Below are 21,634 nucleotides of genomic sequence, written 5' to 3' on the forward strand. Positions count from 1 at the left end.
GTGGCGGGGGGTCAGAACCCCGCCTCTTTCTCACAGCGCCGCTGCGTCCCTTCCGCTTCCGGTGACGCGAGCCCGGGGCCGGAAGCTGCGCTAGTGCTGAGTTGGTGTCGCTGCTGCCGGGGGCGCTGGAGCCGCAATGGCGGTGAGGGACGGCGGGGGCCTGGGGACCCCCGCCCGGCCCCTCCCCCACCTATGGCCTGGCCTGAGCCCCCCTCCCCCGGGCTTGGCCTGAGCCCCCCGCCCGGCCCCTCCCCCACCTATGGCCTGGCCTGAGCCCCTTGTCCGCCCCTCTGGACCTGGCCTGAGGATTTCCCCTCCCCCACCCCCTGTGGCCTGGTCTGAGTCCGCCTGCCCCAGGCTTGGCCTGTGCCTCCTGGCCACCCCCCTGCCCTGTACCCTCAGTCCACCCCAGCCGCCCCCTTCTGGGCCTGGCCTGGGCCCTCAGCTTCGACACTCCTGAGAGCGAAACAGGAGGGTGTTTCCCTGTGTGAGACCCTATCGCTGCTCCCCCACGAGGGCTGCACAGCAGGGTGTGGGGGGGTGATTGTAAAACCACAGAAAATGGTGAGGGGATCTTGGGGGTGGATGTAGAACGTGATGCTCATTTGATTAATTGACATGAGTTCTATTGACTGTCTCTTTAGAGCTGTGTATGGATCCCTCAAGGGTAGGGTTATAATAGACAACGTGCAGATAGGGGCCTTCAGGAAAGAAAGGGGAGTGACAGAGATGTAGCCGTGCCCTGCCCAGCCTGTAAACATCAATGACTGACCAACTGTTGCAAAACAGTTCTCCAAACCAGGGCTCCAACTGAACAACAGAGGTAGAAACTGGGGATGATATGCTCACCCATATAAGCTGGCCTCCAGAGAAACTGACAACAGTTAGAAGCACATGGCAATGCTTGGACTTTGCAGGTCAGCTTAGGATAAACAAAAAATGTTTGTCTACAAAATGCCCAAAGACCAGCAGACTAAACTATGCTTTATAAATGCTGGGGTAGAACCCATGTGGTGCTCTAGACTGCTGACAAACACAGGAGCAGAAGAAGCCTGTAGGGCTTAAGTGCCATTAACAAAAGCCACAGGATAAATATCGACCATCCGAAAACTACTATGAAAATGACCTGACAGCATAATCCAACCCATCCTGGAATATGGATGCAAAGCCAGGGGCCCAACCTTAATGGCCATCTACAGCAGCTGGGGCAAGAGACCTACAGTCCTGCAAGCAAATGATACACGTGTACAAGAACTTGCCCAACAATGGCTGGACAGAATGGAGATTTTTTTTTTTCCCTTTAGCACCATATGAAAAGAGCACTCACTGTCCGGTGTCTCCACACTCAAAGCAGCTAAATGACTATGTTCTATAATTACTTCAGGCCTCAACAGCACTGCCTTTGAGATCAGCGACAGTGGGTTGTGGAGGGGGGGGTAGGCAGGAGGAGCTTTGGGGAAGGGATTCAGATGTGAGCAGAGGGGTGTAAGGATGTATGTGTTAAAGGCTGCGCTCTTTTTCCAGCCAAAGGGGAAGGTGGGAACAAAAGGGAAAAAGCAGATTTTTGAAGAGAACAAGGAGACGCTGAAATTCTACCTGCGGATCATCCTTGGTGCTAACGTGAGTGTGTCTCTCCATCAGTCTTCTAGGGCTATGAATTCCTGTCTGCAGCTACTGGCTGGAATGGCAAATCCCAGCATGTTGGGCAGGACATTGCTTCCTTCCCAGATGCCTATTCTGTCCCATCCTTTTGTGAAGCCTGATAGCCCTAAATCCTGTGTGGCCTTGGAGATTGAAGGGTTGGGGGAGATGAAGAAGGGATTTCTTCTCTGGCTGGCAGCTCCATTTCAATCAGGGCCAACATGAAAAGGGCCATATGGCCTCACGTAACTTCTGCACTTAAGGGCTGTAGGGGGAGTAGCGACCCTTGCTGAGTCCCCAGAGACCTGGGGAAAGAGCTGACACCTCTGTCTCTCAGTGGAGGTGGAGTGGTTTTAACTTCCAGGAATGGATTAGCAGGGAGGGAGTTGACCCAAACCTGGCCTGTAGTGAGGAATTGCAGGTTGGGAAGTGCACTTTCTCCCACCCAGCGTTCTGAAAGCTCGGGGGTGGGCAAGACTTCCTTTGGGTTTTTATTTTCTGGGGAGGAGCAGAAATGTACAGCCCCACAAATGACAGAAACAGTCTCCAAAACTCCATATATGTCTTGGCCTAGGGCGTACTGTAAAGGCACGCGTGGCTAGGAGGGATGAAGGAGCTAAGAACTGGCACTAGGAAAACGAGGAGCTCTCCTTCACCTTACAGCTTTCACCCCTAGTCAGACTAACATTTCTGCTCTGCTGGAGCCAGCTCATAGGTCTGGGGCTTGCCTGGCTCTGAAAACTGTCTGGATCCAGCTTCAGCTTTCTGATGCCAGGGAGCTCTCTGAAGCTTTCCTTTTCCAGCGTCATAGGGCACTAGATCTTGGAGAAGCAGGCAAAGTGCAAGCGGGGGTGACCCTCTGAGACTTAGGCCATTTTTCATGATAGCAGATTGGGAGAAGGCCCAAAGCTGTCCCGTCCCTGAGGTGTTTCTTCCCCTCACGCTCACTCATTCTGGCTTCTTGGCTCTATTTCCCTTGTCTTCAGGCCATTTATGCAGTTGTGAACCTGGTGATCTTCTACGCAACAGCCTCCTCCTGGACCTGGGTAAGTCCCTGATCTCTGACCCTTCTCTGCTCAGGGTGGAGGAAGCGAGGGGGTAACACCTGGTGGGATATTTGTTCCACTCTCTCGCCCTTCCTTCAGCTTCTACCTGGGGCTATGAGAAATCTTTACTGGCTGTTCAAACAGCGACCCTCAGATCTCCTGTTGGGGTTATGTGGATTTTGGCATTCACTCACACTGTCTGGGGCCTGGGGCCCCCATTGTTTCCAGGTTGCTCTGATAGGCAGTGCATAAGCCATGTTTTCCTGGACACACAGACCCCGTGAGGGGCTTTTACCCAGCTGAGACGAGAAGATCTTCATTGATCAGGAATATCAGTACAAATCATTGCTCTGGGGCTCTGCTCCTCCCCTGTGGATGAGTCGCTTTCATGGCTGACCTTTGTTTGCTTGTTGCAGGTTGCGTTTGTGTTTAGCATGGTGATCTACGGTGCCAGTTACCGCTCCATGAGCTCCATGGCAAAGGCCTCTTTCACTGACGATGGCAACCTTGCCGACGGGGGAATTGACCTGAATATGGAGCAGGGGATGGCAGAGTGAGTGTCCACACCCACCCGAGTCCAGGTGAGCAGGACCTGCTGCCTGAGTGCGTACACAGACCCATTTACCCCTGAGAGCGTGGGAAGAAACAGAGCAGAGCCTCAGCTCTGAGGCCGTCCCACAAAGTTCACTTGCTCTCCCCAGTGGGAAACTTTCTAATCATTCTTGTCATTTGCCAAGAATCTGTCAAACTGTCCTCGTCGCTTGAACGTCTAGCTCTGCCTCCAGGAAGTGAGGAACGGGCACCTCAGGAAGTGTGCTAGGCTGAGACAGTGAGTTGCACTTGGCTGGCTGGGCGACCGTACCCAGCTGCTCCACCAACTCCTCCCTGGCCCTTTGGCCTCTCTCCTGGGGTGTTACATTGTCTAGCAGAGGACAGCTCTTCCCCTGCCCTTTGGCTGAGGGGAAATCTTTACCCTCTCCAGAGTTATAGGGTTCTTTTCCTTGGATTGGCTGCCTGAAGCACCTACACAAGAGTTGTTTCCTTAGAACAAAACAAGACCTATTAAAAAGAGAGACAGTGGAATTAAAAGCTTGCTTAACAGACCTGGATTTATACGTGTGAGCTAAGCTAATTCAGGCACCCTCAGCTTGCTCACAGGAAAGACCAAGCAATTGTGTGTAGTCTAGAGCAAGTCCTTGCTCTCCGGCCTCTCCTCAGAGATCCAGCCCCACGCTGCACAGAGAGAGTCAGTCCCTTCCCTCGATCCACTCCACCTGTTTGTCAGATCTTTATTAAAGGTCCTCCTCACCTGAGGTGAGGCATTCTGGTTGTGTGTCTGTCCCTTCCCCCACCCTGCATCTGCCTGCTCTATTTCGATTGTCAGCTCTCTGGGGCAGGACTGAGTGTGTCTGTACGTGTTCAGTGCCCAGCCCTGTTCTTGGGCCCGGGGTGCTCCCAGGAGGAAGAGAGGGGTTGGAGAAACAGGCAATCTGCTCCAGGGGTGAGCTGGGTAAGTGTCAGAGTGGGGGGGAGTACACACAAAGTCTCACTCCTAGGGATGGAAGTATCGTTTAAAAAGTTAACCAGTTAAACGATTAAAATTATATCATTGAACTGGTTAACCGAGGAGGCTCTGGCGGGGCGGGGGCTGAGTGTTAATGGTTACAGTCGGTTAACGGTAAGCCTAATGTTAACCGTTGAACCTTTTACATCGCTAACTCCTTCACGCGGTGCCCCATACGGTACGGAGATGTCACCATAGGGGTCTGTCGCGGCGTGTCGCCTGGTGCCAGGACAATCAGAGGGCGTTCACATGCAGGCTTGGGCAGATGGCGGCACATTGCTGTATGTTCAGGAGGCCCCCTTCTGACGGACAGGGAAGAAATGGCACCTTTTTAAACCTGGAACTAAAATTCTATGGAAAACATTGAGGGGAAAAACTGAATTCCACTGGGAGGCCCAGGGTGGCATCCCCTCCCCAAGGGCATGACTGCAGCATTGAATGTTAAGGGCCCTGCTGAGGGGTGAGAACGGCAGAACCATCCCAACATGACTGCACTGTTGCCATCACCACTCTGTGACTCCTCCTGTTGTCCTCTGTGTCTGTTGCTCATGTGGGCAAAGTTGACACTGCAGCTAAACCAAAGACTTTATCAAACTTTCTGTGCAAGGGAGGACTCAGGCAAGGAGAGGTAGGGGAAGAGGAGGAAGTTGGCTACTACCAGAAAAAGAAACTGCTTGTGTGTTGGTGCAAAGGCCGTTTGCACTATAGCTTCTGGTGCAACTGGCCTGGGTATCGCCACCTCACCCACTTGGTTTCTCCCTTGTCTCCTTACTACTTAATGTCTCTCTTACTCTCCTCATTGACCACTTACCTCTGGAAAGCTTGCTGGGGCCTTTGTGTGACGCGCACTGTACAGGACAGAGTGGTAGTGAAAAAACAGCAACACCTGATCTTTTCTGAAATCCTCCTAGTACTATGGGAAATTGTTTGGCTGGATAATAATGTTGCGCCAGATGTGACACATGGCCTGGTGCTTCACAATACAGCTGTGTGATTGGAAATGGATTGGCAGGGATGGGACTTCTATTGGCTTGTTCTAAAAAGTGAAGGTAAATGATTGTATATGTCCCTCGAATCCACACCTCATGTAAGTTCTCTCTTTCCTGTTACAACTGTCCTGAGTTACTTTTGCCTGGGCAGTAGAGAGAGTTTTTACTTGCCTGATATACTACAGTTCACTGCCTAGAATAATTTTTGTCCAAGATAAATAATAGAGCATGCAAAAAACCACTATTAATGCAGCATAGATGTGCTAAGAGACACCGAAGTCACCAAAAGCAGTCACGGGTTACTGCTCCACTCTGCCCCCTTGTGTTTGTGCATTGGAATAGTCTCCAATGATGCAATCTCTGGGTTTTTCAGTATTTTCCTGTGCACTTTTTCCCAGCAGGGTCAGAAAAGGTGCGCAGTGCGTCAGGACTAATGTGCTGTACTCTCAGCTGCTCAGTTCATGTCAGTTTGCCATTTGAAACACTCCAAGAGCCATCGTTACACTCCCCTTTCACCTGACAGTACAGTCACCTTTTACGGGAACAAACACTGACTTGAAACTGCTTTTTGTACAGTACTGATTGAAATGTATTTCCAACGTCTCATCTAACCCCAAACTGGATTTTGTACGTTCCTTGAGGGTGTTGTGTAGGCAGTTGTTACTTGGGAGATCTCAGTTCAGTCCCTGTGGCCTGTGGTGAGGCGAAATTCATTCCTGTTTGCGAGGTGCTCACGTGCTGTGTGGTCAGGTACCCAGAGAAGCTGTTTCCAAATGCTGGGCAGCTCCGTGCGGCACTGCATACAGTGAGACATCCTAATTCCCACTGGTGCAGGGTCTGTGTGCCAGCCTGTTGGTTTCTCACTCTAGTACGTGTTGTTTCATGTGAGTGCCGGGGGGCTGTTTCTCTTCTGTGCACATTACAACAGTCTGTGTGTGTCTGAGCTGTGTAGAAGACAAACATATCATGCTGTTGTGAGAGCTGCGATTCTGTAATCAAAGCTGGTGTTCAGCCCCCCCTTGCCAATGGCACTCGCCGTTTGAGTGTTACCTCAATGGTTTTATGTGTGGGAAATCAAAGGGGTGGGGGGGGGGAGACCTGGCCTGAGGTCAGATGAGTAACGGGCAGTTGTCCCTGTGGCTCAGTTTGTGGCCGTTGGGGTATGTTTGTCCATGGGATGCTGCATTGTTAGCTCAGCCGCTGTGTATGGAAATGCAGAGGGGCTAGCTGCTGTGGCATGGGATTAACACCTCTCAGCGTCCTGTGAGTGAGCAGGCTTCGTGCAGAACACAGGCCAAAATTCATATGTAGCTGCCTGTAACGGCGTTGAGCATTTTTTCTCCCATTCAGCCAGGTCTGTCCTATCCCTCCGCTGCGGAGCCCAAGGCCCTATTTGAGTCTTCAGCCAATTGTAGTTAATCCAGAAGACACTATTTCTCCGATGCCTTAACTCACTTGGCAGAATGGGGAATTTAACACACAATTCCCCTGTGGGCTAAGGCTAAGCCAAAGCCAAGGAACTGTTCCTGCCCAATGGAGAATGGGGAAGGGCTATAGGGGAGCCCAGTAGCTTTGCAGTGGCAGCAGAACTGTAGTGTTAACGACAGGGTTTGCGACTGTCGATGTTCGGTACAGAAAACGGGCCCTGGCTCAGTGCAATTAACCTGTTGTTTTTCCTGTCCCTCTCAGGCACCTCAAGGATGTGATCTTACTGACTGCCATTGTTCAGGTGCTCAGCTGCTTCTCCCTCTATGTCTGGTACTTCTGGCTCTTGGTAAGTCGTTCAGGCCCTTCTCTCTACACCCAGATTCAGCCCTTGCCTTGCTCTCCCTTCCAACTCTGCTCCATTTCATAGACTCCAAGGCCAGAAGGACCAAGTCTGCCCGCCTGTAGAGCACAGGCCAGAGAACTGGCCCAGCAGAATTCCCAGAGCAGATTTTAGAAAAACGGCCAGTCTTGATTTAAAAATGGCCAGGGATGGAGAATCCACCACGGCCCTTGCTAATTGTCCCAGTGGTTAATTACTCTCACTGTTTACCCCTTATTTCCATTTCATTTCTCACCCTCCCTTCCCAGTCTGGAGCTGAGTTTTGGTAACCCATGCAGCCCTCCCCCAATCTTCTCCAGATGAGAGAGTGCCATTATGCATGGGAATGCTGAGGCCTGCTGGGGTTTGGGTGTCACCTCTCTGAAAGCTCTTGGACAGTGAGAGGCCCAGAGGGCAATGATAGATGGGGCAGAATCCAGGCTGTCTTGGGATGCGCATTGTGATACTTTCCATGTGTGTGGTGGCGGGGTGAGCTGTGAGTACTTATCTGCCTTCGCTTGACTGTGTCGGTGCAGGGGAAACCCTGCCTGAACTGGGGAGCTGCTGAGCACTCAGCACCCTTGAAAATCAACTTCTTTTTTTGACCCTTCTGACTTATCAATGACTTTAACATCTGGCCCAGGGAGACGTACATCAGAACAGAACTTCCTGCATAGACTGATTAAAAAATTCCAATCTGATTAGTACCTAGCTTTGTCACCAGTGGGTCTGTGTGGCAGAAGCCACCCATAATAAATGACTGGCTCACTAAAAGGTAACTCAGAATATTTCCCTTTGTCGGTGGAGCGGCCTCAGGTCTGACCCCTGCACTGGGCGTCTTGTCAGGAGGAACAGACTGAACTGAATAAGCACTGAAACGGAGTAGCCCACATTCTCCTGTTCCGAGGAGCAGTCCTCCTGGAATGGGGGCGAGTCCGTTGCTGAGAAGTGGGGCCTGGTCTGTGGAGGTCTTAGGAACGGAAGTCAAGATTTTCATAACTAGGCTCTGATCATGAGGCCTCAAGTCTATATTTAGGCCCCTAAAGAAGTGAGTGGTTCTCAAAAGTGCTGAGCCCCTGCAGCTCCCATTGCCTGTGGCACGTATCTAGGGGCACCTTTCACCAGCACTAACGTCACTAAAGACCTAGACGCAGGGGTCATGTCCAGTTCTGGATGTAGAATCAGCTTCTCCAGAGCTCTGCGGTGTCTGGTCCTACAGTAACTGAGTTTGCTGCCTGTTGTGCTTTGTAGGCACCAGGACGGGCTCTCTATCTCCTGTGGGTGAACATCCTGGGGCCCTGGCTCACGGCCGACTCTTCAGCTGCCACCCAGGAGCCAAATGAGAAGAAGCAACGCCGCCAGGAGCGCCGCCAGATGAAGCGCTTCTAGCTACACATGTGGGGGTGGATTAGATCTAATTCACCATCCCCACCTTGTTACTTCATCAGGGATGCGATTTAAACCAATCAGAAACCATCACAGTGTCTGTCACCCTCTCTTCAATCCATTCCACTATAAAGGCTGCCAGAGACTTCCCTTGACTGCTTCTGATAGTCACATCAGGGGCTGCTCCACCACTTGGGGCCTTACTTGACAAGGGGGAGGGAGGTTGCAATGGGATATGTGTAAATAGCTTTTTCAAGCAATGGTGTAAGGAGTTTGGGGATTGGAATTGCCTTGTTGGAGGAAATATATTAAAGAGGAGAATCTAAGCGCTGGGACTGGTGGCCAATGTATGCTTCAGGGTCAGACTTTGCAACAAAAAAATCACCAGCAGGCAGAGACGAGAGCTGGAAAATGTCATGCTGCCAAGTGAAAGTTTGACAAAGTTCTAAGCAATGGAGAAAGGACATTCAGAATGGAACTGGCCACTCTCACTGAACTACCACTGACTGGGCAGGGACCATTCACAATAGTCCCCCAGCACTGCCAGAAAGCTGGTGCTCAGATTTCAAGTTCTTGGGTGACACCATCCCCCGTTTCTTCGCTAGTCCCCCAGTGAGGCCTCCAGCATTACTGACACTTCCCATGTAAACATGAGTGCAAAAAAAATCTTTTATTGAGGGGATTAAAATCTTCCTTACAGCTGAGGAATGGTCAGGGGCAAAGGCATTTTTTCGGGCAATGTCTGAGTGGAAAGCAAAGAAGCAGTTGACTGAGTTCTGGTGCTGACCAGAGCACCTGCTCGTGAGGAAATACCACGCTGGCAGAAGCTTTTCATGGCATGCAGCCTAAATTTGATTTCTTTAATAGTATCCAGTCCCCTCTCCCCAGCTAGAGAAGTCACTCCTAGCTGTATGGTTTCCTCTCTGCCCAGGTACTATAGTGCCAAGCACAGGACAAGAACCGATATAGACGAGAACAGCCCTGGTGCTCCTTCACCCTCTCCTGGAGTGCAGCACACGTCCAGCTCTGCTCCTCCAACACCTCACACCCTTCCACCCTCCCTGACCAATCCACCGCTCCCTCCTAGGGTTTTAATCTATGATCTGCAGACTTCACAGTCCTCTCAGTGATTCCTATAGAACATTTCTGTTCACCTTGGATTTGTTTAACTATCTTCCATCATCCTTCCTTCCCCCAGTGTAGCGCCCTCTCCCTGCAACAGCATTTAAAACCCCCACCCCCAAAGCACCTGTGGTGCTAGTTCCCTCCTGTGGCATTGCATGCATCTTAGCCATCATCCCCTCCCCCCACCCTCACCGCCACATTCCATACTGCTAAGCTGTGGCCTGCTGCAGGAACCCACACACACCAGCTCTCCCTTTGCAAGACCCAATGCTGAATGGCTGGGAGGAAGCTCTGAAATGGCAGCCGCCTCCTGGTCAGGACTAACCTGCCAAACAGTCACAAAATGAATAATACACACACAGACCCCTGGGCACCCTAAATGCTTTGGACGGCTGCAATCAGACACACACACAAGACAACTCCCTTTTGCGCCTAAGGCTTCCTGTCTGCAAGGCAGTGTGGCCTGGGAAGTGGGACACTGCCACAGGGGCAGGCAGGTCAGGACCCTGCAGACCTGGTCAGCCTGGCAGCAACTGCTCGAGCTCCTCCTCGTTCAGTCTGTTGGTGGCGACGATGTGGTCAAGCTGCTGCCTGTACCGTTCCATGTCCTGCATGAAATGGGGGATTCGTGCCTTCTCCAGAACCCCAAATTTCTTCAGCTGATTCACATCTTCGTAGGAGACCTGGTGGAAAGAAAATGGATGTTTCAGGCCAGCCATCCAAGGGGATCTCTGCACCCACGCAGCCCTGCATGCGTTCTGCTTCACTCACCTCCTGCTATAGCATCTGGGGGAGGGCTGCTAACTTAGCTACACTAGCCCGGGCCTTATTGAGAGGGCCCCACGTGGTGGCAAGAACAGATGGGACATTCTCAGGAATTCCAGGCACCAGAGCTACATGGTCACTCTCTGGCCAGGAGGGCTGTGTGGCTGTGAACCACCAGCTCCAGACTCTAGGGTCAGGGGTGACGTGGAGGGGTCATGGAGAGGCTTCCAACAGATACTCTTGTTTCTCACTGCAGTGCATGAGACCCAACAACCTAAATCTCCCTTACTGCAGTTTAAGTCCATTACTTTTTGTCCTGTCCTCAGTGGTTAAGGAGACCAATTTTTCACCCCCCTCTTTATAACAACCTTTTATGTACTTGAAGACTGTTATTATGTCCCTCTCTCTCCACCAGGCTTCTCTTCTCCAGACTAAACAAACCCATTTTTTTCAGTCTTTCCTCACAGGTCATGTTTTCTAGACCATCATTTTTGTGGCTCTTCTCTGGACCTTCTCCAGTTTGTCCATATCTTTCCCAAAGTGTGGTGCCCAGATGTGGACACAATACTCCACTCGAAGCCTTACCAGTGTAGAGTGGAAGAATTATGTTTTGTGTCTTGCTTAACAACACTCATAGAATCATAGAATATCAGGGTCGGAAGGGACCTCAGGAGGTATCTAGTCCAACCCCCTGCTCAAAGCAGGACCAATTCCCAACTAAATCATCCCAGCCAGGGCTTTGTCAAGCCAGACCTTAAAAACCTCTAAGGATAGAATACCGCCACCGCCCTAGGGAACCCATTCCAGTGCTTCACCACCCTCCTAGTGAAATAGTGTTTCCTAATATCCAACCTAGACCTCACCTACTGCAACTTGAGACCATTGTTCCTTGTTCTATTCACCTAATGCTACCACTGAGACAGCCAAGCTCCATCTTCTTTGGAACCCCCTTCAGGTAGTTGAGGCTGCTATCAAATCCTCCTCACTCTTCTCTTCTGCTGACTAAATAACCCAGTTCCCTCCGCCTTCCTCGTAAGTCATGTGCCCAACCCTAATAATTTTGTTGCCCGTCGCTGGACTCTCTCAATTTGTCCACATCCTTTCTATTGGGGGGACCAAAACTGGACGCAATACTCCAGATGTGGCCTCACCAAGTGCCAAATAGAGGGATGATCACTTCCTCGATCTGCTCCAGTGCTCCTACTAATACAGCCCAATATGCCGTTGGCCTTCTTGGCAACAGGCACACTGTTGACTCATATCCAGCTTCTCGTCTAGTGCAATCCCCAGGTCCTTTTCTGCAGAACTGCTGCTTAGCAGCTCAGTCCCAGCCTGTAGCGATGCAGGGGATTCTTCCTTCCTAAGTGCAGGACTCAGACTCATAGACTTTAGGGTCAGAAGGGACCAATATGATCATCTAGTCTGACCTCCTGCACAAAGCAGGCCACGGAATCCTACCCATCACTTCTATAACAAACCCCTAACCTATGTCTGAGTTACTGAAGTCTTTAATTGTGGTTTGAAGCCTCAAGCTGCAGAGAATCACCAACAAGTGACCCATGCCCCACGCTGCAGAGGAAGGCGAAAACCTCCAGGGCCTCTGCCAATCTGCCCCAGAGGAAAATTCCTTCCCGACCCCAAATATGGCGATCAGCTAAACCTGAGCATGTGGCAAGACTCACCAGCCAGCACTTGTCCTTGTTGAACCTCATCTGATGTCTTTTGGCCCAATCCTCCAATTTGTCTAGGTCACTCTGGACCCTATCCCTAACCTCCAGCGTATCTACCACTCCTCCCAGCTTAGTGTCGTCTGTGAACTTGCTGGGGTGCAATCTATCCCATCATCCGATCATTAATAGATGTTGAACAAACCAGCCCCAGGACTGACCCCTGGGCACTCCTCTTGCTAACGGCTGCCAACTAGACATCGAGTCGTTGATCACTACCCGTTGAGCCCGACAATCTAGCCAGCTTTCTGTCCACCTTATAGTCCATTCATTCAGCCCATACTTCTTTAACTTGCTGGCAAGAATACTGGGGAGACCGTATCAAAAGCTTTGCTAAAGTCAAGATAATATCACATCTACCGTTTCCCCAATCCACAAGTCAGTTATCTCATCACAGAAGGCAATCAGGTTGGTCAGGCATGACTTGCCCTTGGTGAATCCATGTTGACTGTTCCTGATCACTTCCTCTCTCCAAGTGCTTCAAAATGGATTCCTGAGGACCTGATCCATGATTTTGCCAGGGACTGAAGTGAGGCTGACCGGTCTGTAGTTCCCTGGGTTCTCTTTGTTTCCTGGGCACTATATTTGCCTTTTTCAATTGTCTGGGACCTCCCCCAATCACACGAATTTTCAAAGATAATGGCCAATGGCTCTGCAATCACGTCAGCCAACTCCCTCAGCACCCTTGGGTGCGTTAGATCTGGATCCATGGACTTGTGCATGTCCAGCTTTTCTAAATAGTCCTTAACCTGTTCTTTCACCACTGAGGGCTGTTCACCTCCTCCCCTTACTGTGTTGTCTGGTGCAGCAGTCTGGGAGCTGACCTTGACTGTGAAGACCGAGGCAAAAAAGCATTGAGTACTTCAGCTTTTTCCACATCAGTGTCACTAGGTTGCCTCCCTCCCTCAGTACGGGTCCCACACTTTCCCATACCACCTTCTTGTTGCTAACATACCTGTGAAACCTTTCTTGTTCCCTTCACATCCCTTGCTAGCTGCAGCTCCAATTGTGCCTTGCCTTCCTGATTACATCCCTGCATACAATTTTATATTTCTCTCTAGTCATCTGTCCATTTCCACTCTTGTAAGCTTCCTTTTTGAGTTTAAGCTCACCGAAGATGTCACTGTTATCCAAGCTGTGCTGCCTGCCTATTTGCTATTTTTCTGCACATTGGGATGGTTTGTTCCTGTGCCCTCAGTAAGGCTTCTTTAAATAAGCCAGCATCCTGGATACTTTTCCCCCTCATATTAGCCTTCCAGGGATCCTGTCCATCAGTTCTCTGAAGGAGACAAAGTGCTGTCCAGGGTCCATACTTTGCTATTCCTTTCTTCCTTTGTGAGGATCCTGAACTCAACCATCTCATGGTCACTGCTGCCCAAGTTGCCACACTTCTACTTCCCCTACCAATTCTTCCAGTTTGTGAGCAGCAGGTCAGAGGAGCACAGCCTCTTAGTGGGTGCTCCAGTGCTTGCATCAGGAAGTTGTCCCCAACACTCTCCTCAAAAACTTCCTGGATTGTCTGTGTGTTGCTGTATTGCTCTCCCAGCAGATGTCAGGGTGATTGAAATCCCCCATTAGAACCAGGGCCTGTGATCTGGAAACTTCAGTTAGTTGCTGGAAGAAAGCCTTGTGTACCTCATCCCCCTGGTCTGGTGGTCTATAGCACACGCCCACCACAACATCACCTTTGTTGCTCTTGCCTCTAGACTCAACCCAAAGACTCTGAACAGGCTCTCTTACATATAGTGCAACTCCTCCGCCTTTCCTCCCATACCTGTCCCTCCTGAACAGTTTATACCATCCATGACAGTGCTCCAGTCATGTGAACTGCCCCACCAAGTCTCTCTTATTCCAATCACATCATAGTTCCTTGATTGTGCCAGGACCTCCAATTCTTCCTGCTTTTTCCCAGGCTTCTTGTGTTCGTTTACATTCACCTGAGATAACTAGCCGATTGCCCTGCTTTCTCAGTATGAATCAGGAGGCTTTCCACCTTGTACCTTCCTCGTGTGTCCTCCCAGTGTCCCACTTCCCCACTCCTGCTAACACAGCCCAGAATGACGTTCGCATTTTCCCAACAGTGTTACACTGTTGACTCCTATTCAGTTTGTGATCCACTATAATCCCCAGATCCCTTTCCCCAGTAATTTTCTATTCGGTATTTGTGCTAAATTCCATCATTTAAGAACAGGGTTAATGACCAGAGCTGGGTTTTTCATGTTAATTTCCTGAGTATTTACATTAATCAAATAGCAAAGTTTATGATTACGTCCCTGAGACCAAGGGGAAGAACCCTGGTTATCGCACTGGCGGGGGGTGTAAAAACACCACAAAAATAATCCATAAACCGTGGCCCATCCTGCAGCAGAACCGTTCCCATGTACTGATTTCACATCAGGAAACAGGTTCTGTCCATCACTCCAGGCTGTTACCTTGCCCAGTGCTGCCAGCAACCGGAAGTCAATAGTCTGCCGATGCCTCAGGATGCGGAGAATTCCATCCAGATACACTTGATCCTTACTGAAACAGCCTGGAAGAGAGCAAGGAGGAGAAGTGGGAACCCAGCCACCTCCCAACATGCTGGCTGCCATGGACCTAATTTTCATCCCACCCTGGTGCAAATCAACAGCATTTCAACAGATGTCAGCTGGGGTGTGTTTGCCCTTGGAGCGAGGGGTGCAGTGCCCAGCTCACACAGACGAGCTGTGCTGGCTCTCATCAGCTGCAAGGATCATAGTGTAGCTGCAGTAGCACAGGCTGGCCCCCTCAGGTACAAACCCGCCCAGGCCCCCTGGGTATGTACATGGGGCAGCTAGTGCTCCTGCGGCTACACTCCTGCTTGTAATGCGCTGGCTCGATGAGAACTACCGTGAGTACGTTTACACACGCTCAGCACTGCAGCCCTAGCTCCAAGTGTAGACATCCCTTAGAGTTAGACTAGAAAAGAGCCGGTGTAAGTGAGGTCAGAAGCAAGTCCAGTGGGCTGGGGTCAGTACTAGGACCAGCTGTCTCCAATATATTTATTACTGACCTGGAAAAGGGGGTGAAGAGTGAGGAGATGAAATCTGCTTAGGAGAAAATTAAAGCTCTCACTGTAAACTAGAAGGGGTTTCCTGGGCCTGCTTGCAGGTTAGGAGGCTCTGAGAGAAGCTGTATGATCTGGTTTCTTCAGACCAGTGGTTCTCAACTTGTGGTCCAGGGACAGCTAGTGGTTCGCAGACTATGGCTAGGATCTCCAAAGGGGTCCGCACCTCCATTTGAAATTTTTAGGGGGTCTACAAACGAAAAAAGGTTGAAAACCACTGTTCTAGACTCTCCTTTATACTCCAGCTCAGCAGGTTTCTGTGGACAACACAAGCTTAAGCATGGTAAATGTCATTTCTCCCACCAACGTTAGGAGAACAGCCCTCTGTTTATCTGTATCCTCTATAGCACACACGTAAAAATACTGCTCAAGTCTCGAATGTATGTTGCAAAATCTTCCTTTTTTCCCCCCGTTAAATTGGAAACTCTCCAGACTGCAGTAGGTAGCCATTTTATCTCTACTCTTCATCGTCCTCTTTTATTTTTCTTTCCTAAAGAAGCTGTCCCAGCGTTCTCTGTTACGTTCACGGCGTGCGCACACACACATGCACACACACGTGCATAGAAGAAAACCAGACATACTCTTTCTGCAGGCTGCCATGTAGTGCTAGGTCATTTCTTAGACTATGTCTACACTTCGAGCTGGGGTGCAGCTTGAGGAGAGACAGGGTGCTAAAACCAGAGCGTAGCTGTGGCAGTGCAAGCTGCAGGACGGACCAGCCACCCCTAAGTATGTACCTGTCTGAAAGTCTGGCACATACTCAGCACACCTAGCTCATGCTACACTTGATTTTTAGTGCGCGAGCTGGGTGAGAGCTACCTTGAGCTGGGAATCACACCCCTACCTGCACGTGTAGAGGTACCCATAGAGTCCAGATCCAAAACCCAAAACAACCAAAAAAAACCCAGAGAGAGACGAAGCAGGCTGCTCCCTAAGACAGAGAGAGGTCTATCTCACCCCATTTTGCTCTAGGCTGGCCTTCCACAGACTTGACTGCTGCTATGCCCAGATCACACACTTCCCTACCGAGCCCCATAGCCTGCAAGCAGGAGCAGGAAACCCATCATAATTTAAAGTGGTAGCGCTGGTAATGGTAACACAGTTTTCAATACCCCACAAGTGACACACTAGTAGAGGTCTCTAATGTAGCAAATAAAGTCAGAACAGAATTCAAGGGCTGGAAGTTGAAACTAGATGAGGGTAATTAACCGGGGGGGAGGGATAGCTCAGTGGTTTGAGCATTGGCCTGCTAAATCCAGGGTTGTGAGTTTAGTCCTTGAGGGGGCCATTTAGGGATCTGGGGCAAAAATCTGTCTGGGGATTGGTCCTGCTTTGAGTAGGGGTTGGGACTAGATAACATCCTGAGGTCCCTCCCAGTGCTGATATTCTGTGATTAACCGTTGAAAAAACTGACACAGAGGTGTGGTGGATCCAATGTCTCCTGGAGTCTTTCAACAAAGACAGGAGCAGCTGCTCAAAAGTCAGTGAAACCAATGGGAGTCAAGCGTCTAAGTCCCTCTGAGTGATGGGGCTGCCACAGGGATCCCTGGTGACATTCTCCAGCTGTGTAGGCAGGAGGAATGGTCACAGTGACCCCCCCCCGGCCCGAAAAGCATGAGCGGCGGCAGTGCCCTTTGTAATCTCGGTATTTCAATGACCCTCTACAAGGGTTCTGCATGTTAAGTGTAAGTATCTGTCTGACAAACACACAGGCTGGTTCCCCAGCTGTGATGCATGGGAATTGTTACTATCACCCAAGTTCAGGGCTCCAGCTACTGCAGCGCTGCCTTGGACCCTGCGTAACGCTTCCTGAAAAGCACTGGACAGACTCAACTCTGTAAGAGTTACAGCAAAAAGCGAGGCTGAGATGCCGGCCTGGGGGTGTCAGAGGAGTTGTGCACAGAGACTCCATATCCCACAGTCCATCTAGTCAGTTTCACTGTTACCCCTCTACAGACAGCCAGTTTCTCTTCTGGCTCACTGGGTCTCTCACAGCCAAATGACAGGGGCAGAACAGCTGGGCTAGGACCTGAGGCTACTTTTTAACTCATTTTTCCAGAGGACTTAAAGGGATAGTGTCACCTTCAAAGCTAGTTAGAGCGACACAAGAAAGGCAGAACTCTTCAGGGCAGATACCCCCTCCCCCCACCAGGGTGCCTGTCACGGAGTCACCGGGCGATACTCTGGAACTGCTCCCCACCAAGCCAGGCAGGACTTTGGGGAGCCTCCTCTCCCTTGAGCAGACTTGTTCAGGGCAAGAAGCTCACACGTATTCACCTCCTGGGTCTCTCCTTGGAGCATTCTGCATCCTCCGCCCCTCCGTGCGCTTCCCACAGCGAGCCCGCCCCAGTGGGGTCCTGGGGAAGCCACAGGGTCCTGCACCCCCACTTTGCAGTCAGACGTGACTCTCAGCCAGCCACTAACACAGAGGTTAATTCGATGACAGGAACAGGGTCTAAAACAGAGTTTGTAGGTACAGCGAACCAGACCCGTCGGCCGGGTCCATTCTGGGGGCAGTGAGCCAGACCCCCACGTCTGCACTTCACTTCTCGTCCCCAGCCAGCTCCAGACTCACAACCCCCTCCAGCCCCTCCTCTCTGCTCAGCCCCTTTCCCAGGCCAGAAGGTCACCTGATCCCTTTGTCTCCAACACTTTCAGTTGGCGCCTTTGCAGAGGGGCCCAGGCCATCAGTTGCTAGGAGACAGAGTGCCAGGCATTTAGGTGCACTGGCCCTTTGCTCTGTAGCAATGACATACCCTTACTCCACCACTTAGATACTTCAGAACTGCATAGGGGACACTGAGGCACCAACACAGTATTCAGAGAAAACATTAAGAACATTCCCAGTTCGCCACAGTGCCCCCTTCCCCAGCCATGTGAACTCAGCTTAGAAAGGAGCTGCTGGCAGGGGCCACCACGGACGCCACAGCCAGAGCAGGGCCCAGCTGTGACACCACAGCCTTGTACAGTTCTCATGTTGGAGCCTGTGCTGATGGGTGTCTGCACCATCCCGCTCCTGCCACCTGCCCTCCATGCTCACCCTTTCCTGCCAATCCCCATCTAAAACAGCAAATCCCCAGCCCTGCACAGCCACAGCAAGAGACCCTCCGTGCTCTGATGAGGAACAGAGACTCACCCCTGGGCAGTAGCAGATCTGGGAACAGACCCCAGCCTCCCAGCCCAGTCACCAAGTCCCATTCCCACCCAAAGCAGTGGAGTCATCTGCCCACCTGGCTGTGAGGTGTCGGTCTGGCCCCGTTTTGCCCGCACGCAGTACTCCCAGCGGACGTGGGCGTCCTGCACATACTGCTCCAAGTGCTGGAAGAGCGCGCTGAAGGACATGTGAGTGGCCTGGTGGACGGTGTAGTAGAGCAGTGCTGCCCGCCACAGAAAGGGCTGCTTACGGAAGAGGACACTGTGCAGACTAGCCAGGCCTTCTTCTGTGGGATTAGCAGGCTTCAGGTCGTACCGCTTACGGCCCTCCATGCTGTGCCAAGGCTGGCGGGCATTATTCACCCCACGGATGTAGTGAGTGCCTAGAGAAGACAAGGGAGAGAAATCAGTCAGCTACAACCCGTGTCTCACGCATCCCGTGCAAAGCTCCTGGGCAGTGGGGCTGGGAAATCAGGCGCATTGGGGGGAAATCGTTCCCCACGTTGATAAGGGACATGGCAGACTCCCCCTACCCCACAGCTGCTCTTTCAGCAGATAAAAGTCTAAGAAAAGCTGGTCTCTCTCACCAACAGAAGTTGGTCCAAGAGAAGGTATTAGCTTCCCCACCTTGTCTCTCTGACAAAACCTCTGCCATTTGATCCTCTCCCTCAGAGCTAAGGGGCACAGCAGTCACTTGCTGGTGGCAGGAGGGCTGGAACAATACTCAATTAATCCTTTGATATCTAAACTGTCCCCCAGGGCCAAATGGCTTCACTGCTGAGATAAACAAACTTTTACAAGATCTAGACTCCATGGTTGAATAACTAGGAATGAACAACCCTCCCTCAGGGCTCTCTCTAGAGCAGTGCTTCTCAACCAGGGATCCGGGGCCCCCGGGGGGGGGGGCAGTGAGCAGGTTTCAGGGGCTCTGCCAAGCAGGCCCAGTGTTAGACGTGCTGAAGACCAGGGCAGAAAGCTGAAGAACCATTGTGCAGGGCTGAAGCCCGGTGCCCTGACCCCTGCTACCTGGCGTTGAAGCTGAAGCCTGACCAATGTAGCTCAGCAGGGCCCCCTGTGGTTTGGGGCACCGGCAATTACTCTGCATACTCCCCTCTAATGCTGGCTGTGGCTTTTATATGACATTGGTGGGCCATGGAGTTTTTATACCATGTTGGGGGAGGCCTCAGACAGAAAAAGGTTGAGAACCCCTGCTCTAGAGCCCTGCCCCCCCCACCACTTGCACTTGGGATGCCAAGGTGGCACTGGCACTGGCACCCCTGTCTTCTCCTTGCTTGTCAGGTTTCTCCTTGCCATCTCCCATCCTAGCCCTGAGAAAGCACTTCCTGGGAGGGGACACCTTTGTCTGGATCCTTCTGGCTGAGAGCTCTGAATGGACTTTCAGTGGGCACCGAAAGAGGCAGGGTTCTATGGAAAAAGTAGCATGAGATCCTGTATCCTAATGCATATGCACAAGGAGACCAAAGGGAGGTTGGAAGGGGAGCCCTAATTCTAGTGCTTCTGAAGGTTTGATTTTGCAACCCTGGTTTAATGAATCACAGAATATCAGGTTTGGAAGGGACCTCAGGAGATCATCTAGTCCAACCCCCTGCTCAAAGCAGGACCAATCCCCCGACAGACTTTTACCCCAGATCCCTAAATGGCCCCCCTCAAGGATTGAACTCACAACCCTGGGTATAGCAGGCCAATGCTCAAACCGCTGAGCCATCCCTCTCCTTGGGTGTAACTGCGTGTGAGTATAGTGGTAGTGCTCCTATACTGCGCTAACACCGTCCTAGCACCATCCTGCCCTGTCCTAATGCTGCACTAACACCTTTTCAACTAATTCCAGCACTGGCATTAACCCTCCCTCACAGCAATGGGCATGGCCGAGGGTGCTTCGGCTCTTCCCGCCATCAGTGCTATGTGTTCAGTGCCACCTGGGGGGGGGGGGGGGCTCCTGCTCCCCAACAGACACGGCTTCAAAGAGGGCTCTGTGCTTGCCGCCAAGGGGAAACTCCCCCGTGGGGATCACAGAGGCCTTTGAAGAAGAAAGAGCCATTTTGCAATGAAAAAAATGTCCACTGTGAAAAATTCTGAGCAGTTTTTCTTGGTGTCCTACCCCCGCCTGCTGCCCTAAACAACACCCTCTGTGCCTCCATCCATCGGCATTGTCCATGCAATGCCGAGTCCTCAACCCATCGTTGTGCAGAGCCAGCTCCAAAGGGTCCTGGAACTGGATCCGGTCAGGCTCTGCAGCTCCTCACCACCTCTGGCTCTTCTCCTCCCTCCTATCATCAGTAGCTTTGAGAGGTTGAGGTGCTCCCAGTTCAGGGTGTTATTTCCAGTGTGGTTACCCCAGAGACCTATAGGGAAGGACGGCTGCCTCCCGGCTCTGTGATGTGATAGACTCCACCTCCTTCTGCCCACCCCACCTCACAAAGGGCATGCAACATGCTGCTCCATTTTATTCCCTTTCAACAGGAGTGTTAGTTCCAGGCGAGTCCCTGCATGGCTCCACATCACCAGCGCCCCGCATGGCCCATGCCTCCAGCCCGACTCTGACCTATTTCGTGGCGCAGCATGCCTTCCAGCCAGTATTGCCGGGCTCCAGACAGGTTGATCGCCAGGGTGGGCCGGCTGTTCTCCACCATCATCACAGCTTGGGACAGGAGATCCTCGGTCAGATGAACGACCACCTGGGGGCAGATGGAGAATTAAGGGTCAGGATGATGGCATGGTCACAACTGGCAGCCCCATGCACACCTAGGTGATACTGTGCACTCCCAGGAGGACTATCAAAACTTAGGTGGGCCATTATAAGACAAAAGCTTTGTTAACTGCCCAGTACACACTGGAGCAGTACGTGCCAGCCTCGTCCATTGGCTTTGAATGTTGGGAGCAGGAAACAGAAATAGTTGATGGGGAGATTTTTCATCTCTTTGCTGTTTGAACTCTCACAGGGCAAGAGAAGCCAAACTGAAGCCAGAGATCCCCAGGGGCTCCCTTCTGGGTCTGCCCTGAAAGACACTTGGAATTGACAGATCACTACAATTCTGTCACTCTCAGAATCTAGATGATAACTCATTTCTTTGTGTTATTTTGCTTGCTTTAACCTGTAAGTAACTCATTTCTTTTTCCTAGTTAATAAACCTTTAGATAGTTTATTACAGGATTGGGACAGGCCTTGTCTTTGGTGTAAGATCTAGGTAGCAATTTATCTGGGCTAAGGGACTGGTCTCTTGGGACTGGAAGCAGCCTGAATATGGTGTAATTTTGGGTGTAAGTGACCATTTATCACTAAGTTCAGTTTGTCTGGGTGGCAAAATAGACTGGAGAGTCTCTCGGA

The 21,634-nt window shown here is 51.3% G+C and overlaps 2 protein-coding genes across 5 annotated transcripts in view; one reads left to right on the forward strand and one right to left on the reverse strand.

The window, feature by feature from the left end:
- Positions 1-36: 36 nt before the first annotated feature.
- On the forward strand, positions 37-8,759 carry TMEM208 (transmembrane protein 208). Its single transcript, XM_032788483.2, has 6 exons — positions 37-142; positions 1,525-1,620; positions 2,628-2,687; positions 3,104-3,240; positions 6,930-7,014; positions 8,299-8,759. Exons 1-6 carry the CDS (start codon positions 137-139, stop codon positions 8,434-8,436), a joined length of 522 nt encoding a protein of 173 aa, XP_032644374.1. The 5' UTR covers positions 37-136; the 3' UTR covers positions 8,437-8,759.
- Positions 8,760-9,092: 333 nt separating this feature from the next.
- Positions 9,093-21,634, reverse strand: part of MATCAP1 (microtubule associated tyrosine carboxypeptidase 1) — a 46,037-nt gene continuing 33,495 nt past the window's right edge. For all 4 annotated transcript variants that reach the window (XM_032788480.2, XM_032788479.2, XM_075073736.1 and 1 more), the window contains 4 exons: positions 20,852-20,984; positions 18,366-18,671; positions 14,483-14,580; positions 9,093-10,241 (listed from right to left, as the gene is read on the reverse strand). In XM_032788480.2, coding sequence (XP_032644371.1) covers positions 10,077-10,241; positions 14,483-14,580; positions 18,366-18,671; positions 20,852-20,984 — 702 coding nt within the window. In that variant the 3' untranslated portion in view covers positions 9,093-10,076. The remainder of the gene's footprint in view (positions 10,242-14,482; positions 14,581-18,365; positions 18,672-20,851; positions 20,985-21,634) is intronic.

Source organism: Chelonoidis abingdonii, chromosome 19 (assembly GCF_003597395.2).
Source record: "Chelonoidis abingdonii isolate Lonesome George chromosome 19, CheloAbing_2.0, whole genome shotgun sequence".
Lineage (NCBI taxonomy): Eukaryota > Metazoa > Chordata > Testudines > Testudinidae > Chelonoidis > Chelonoidis abingdonii.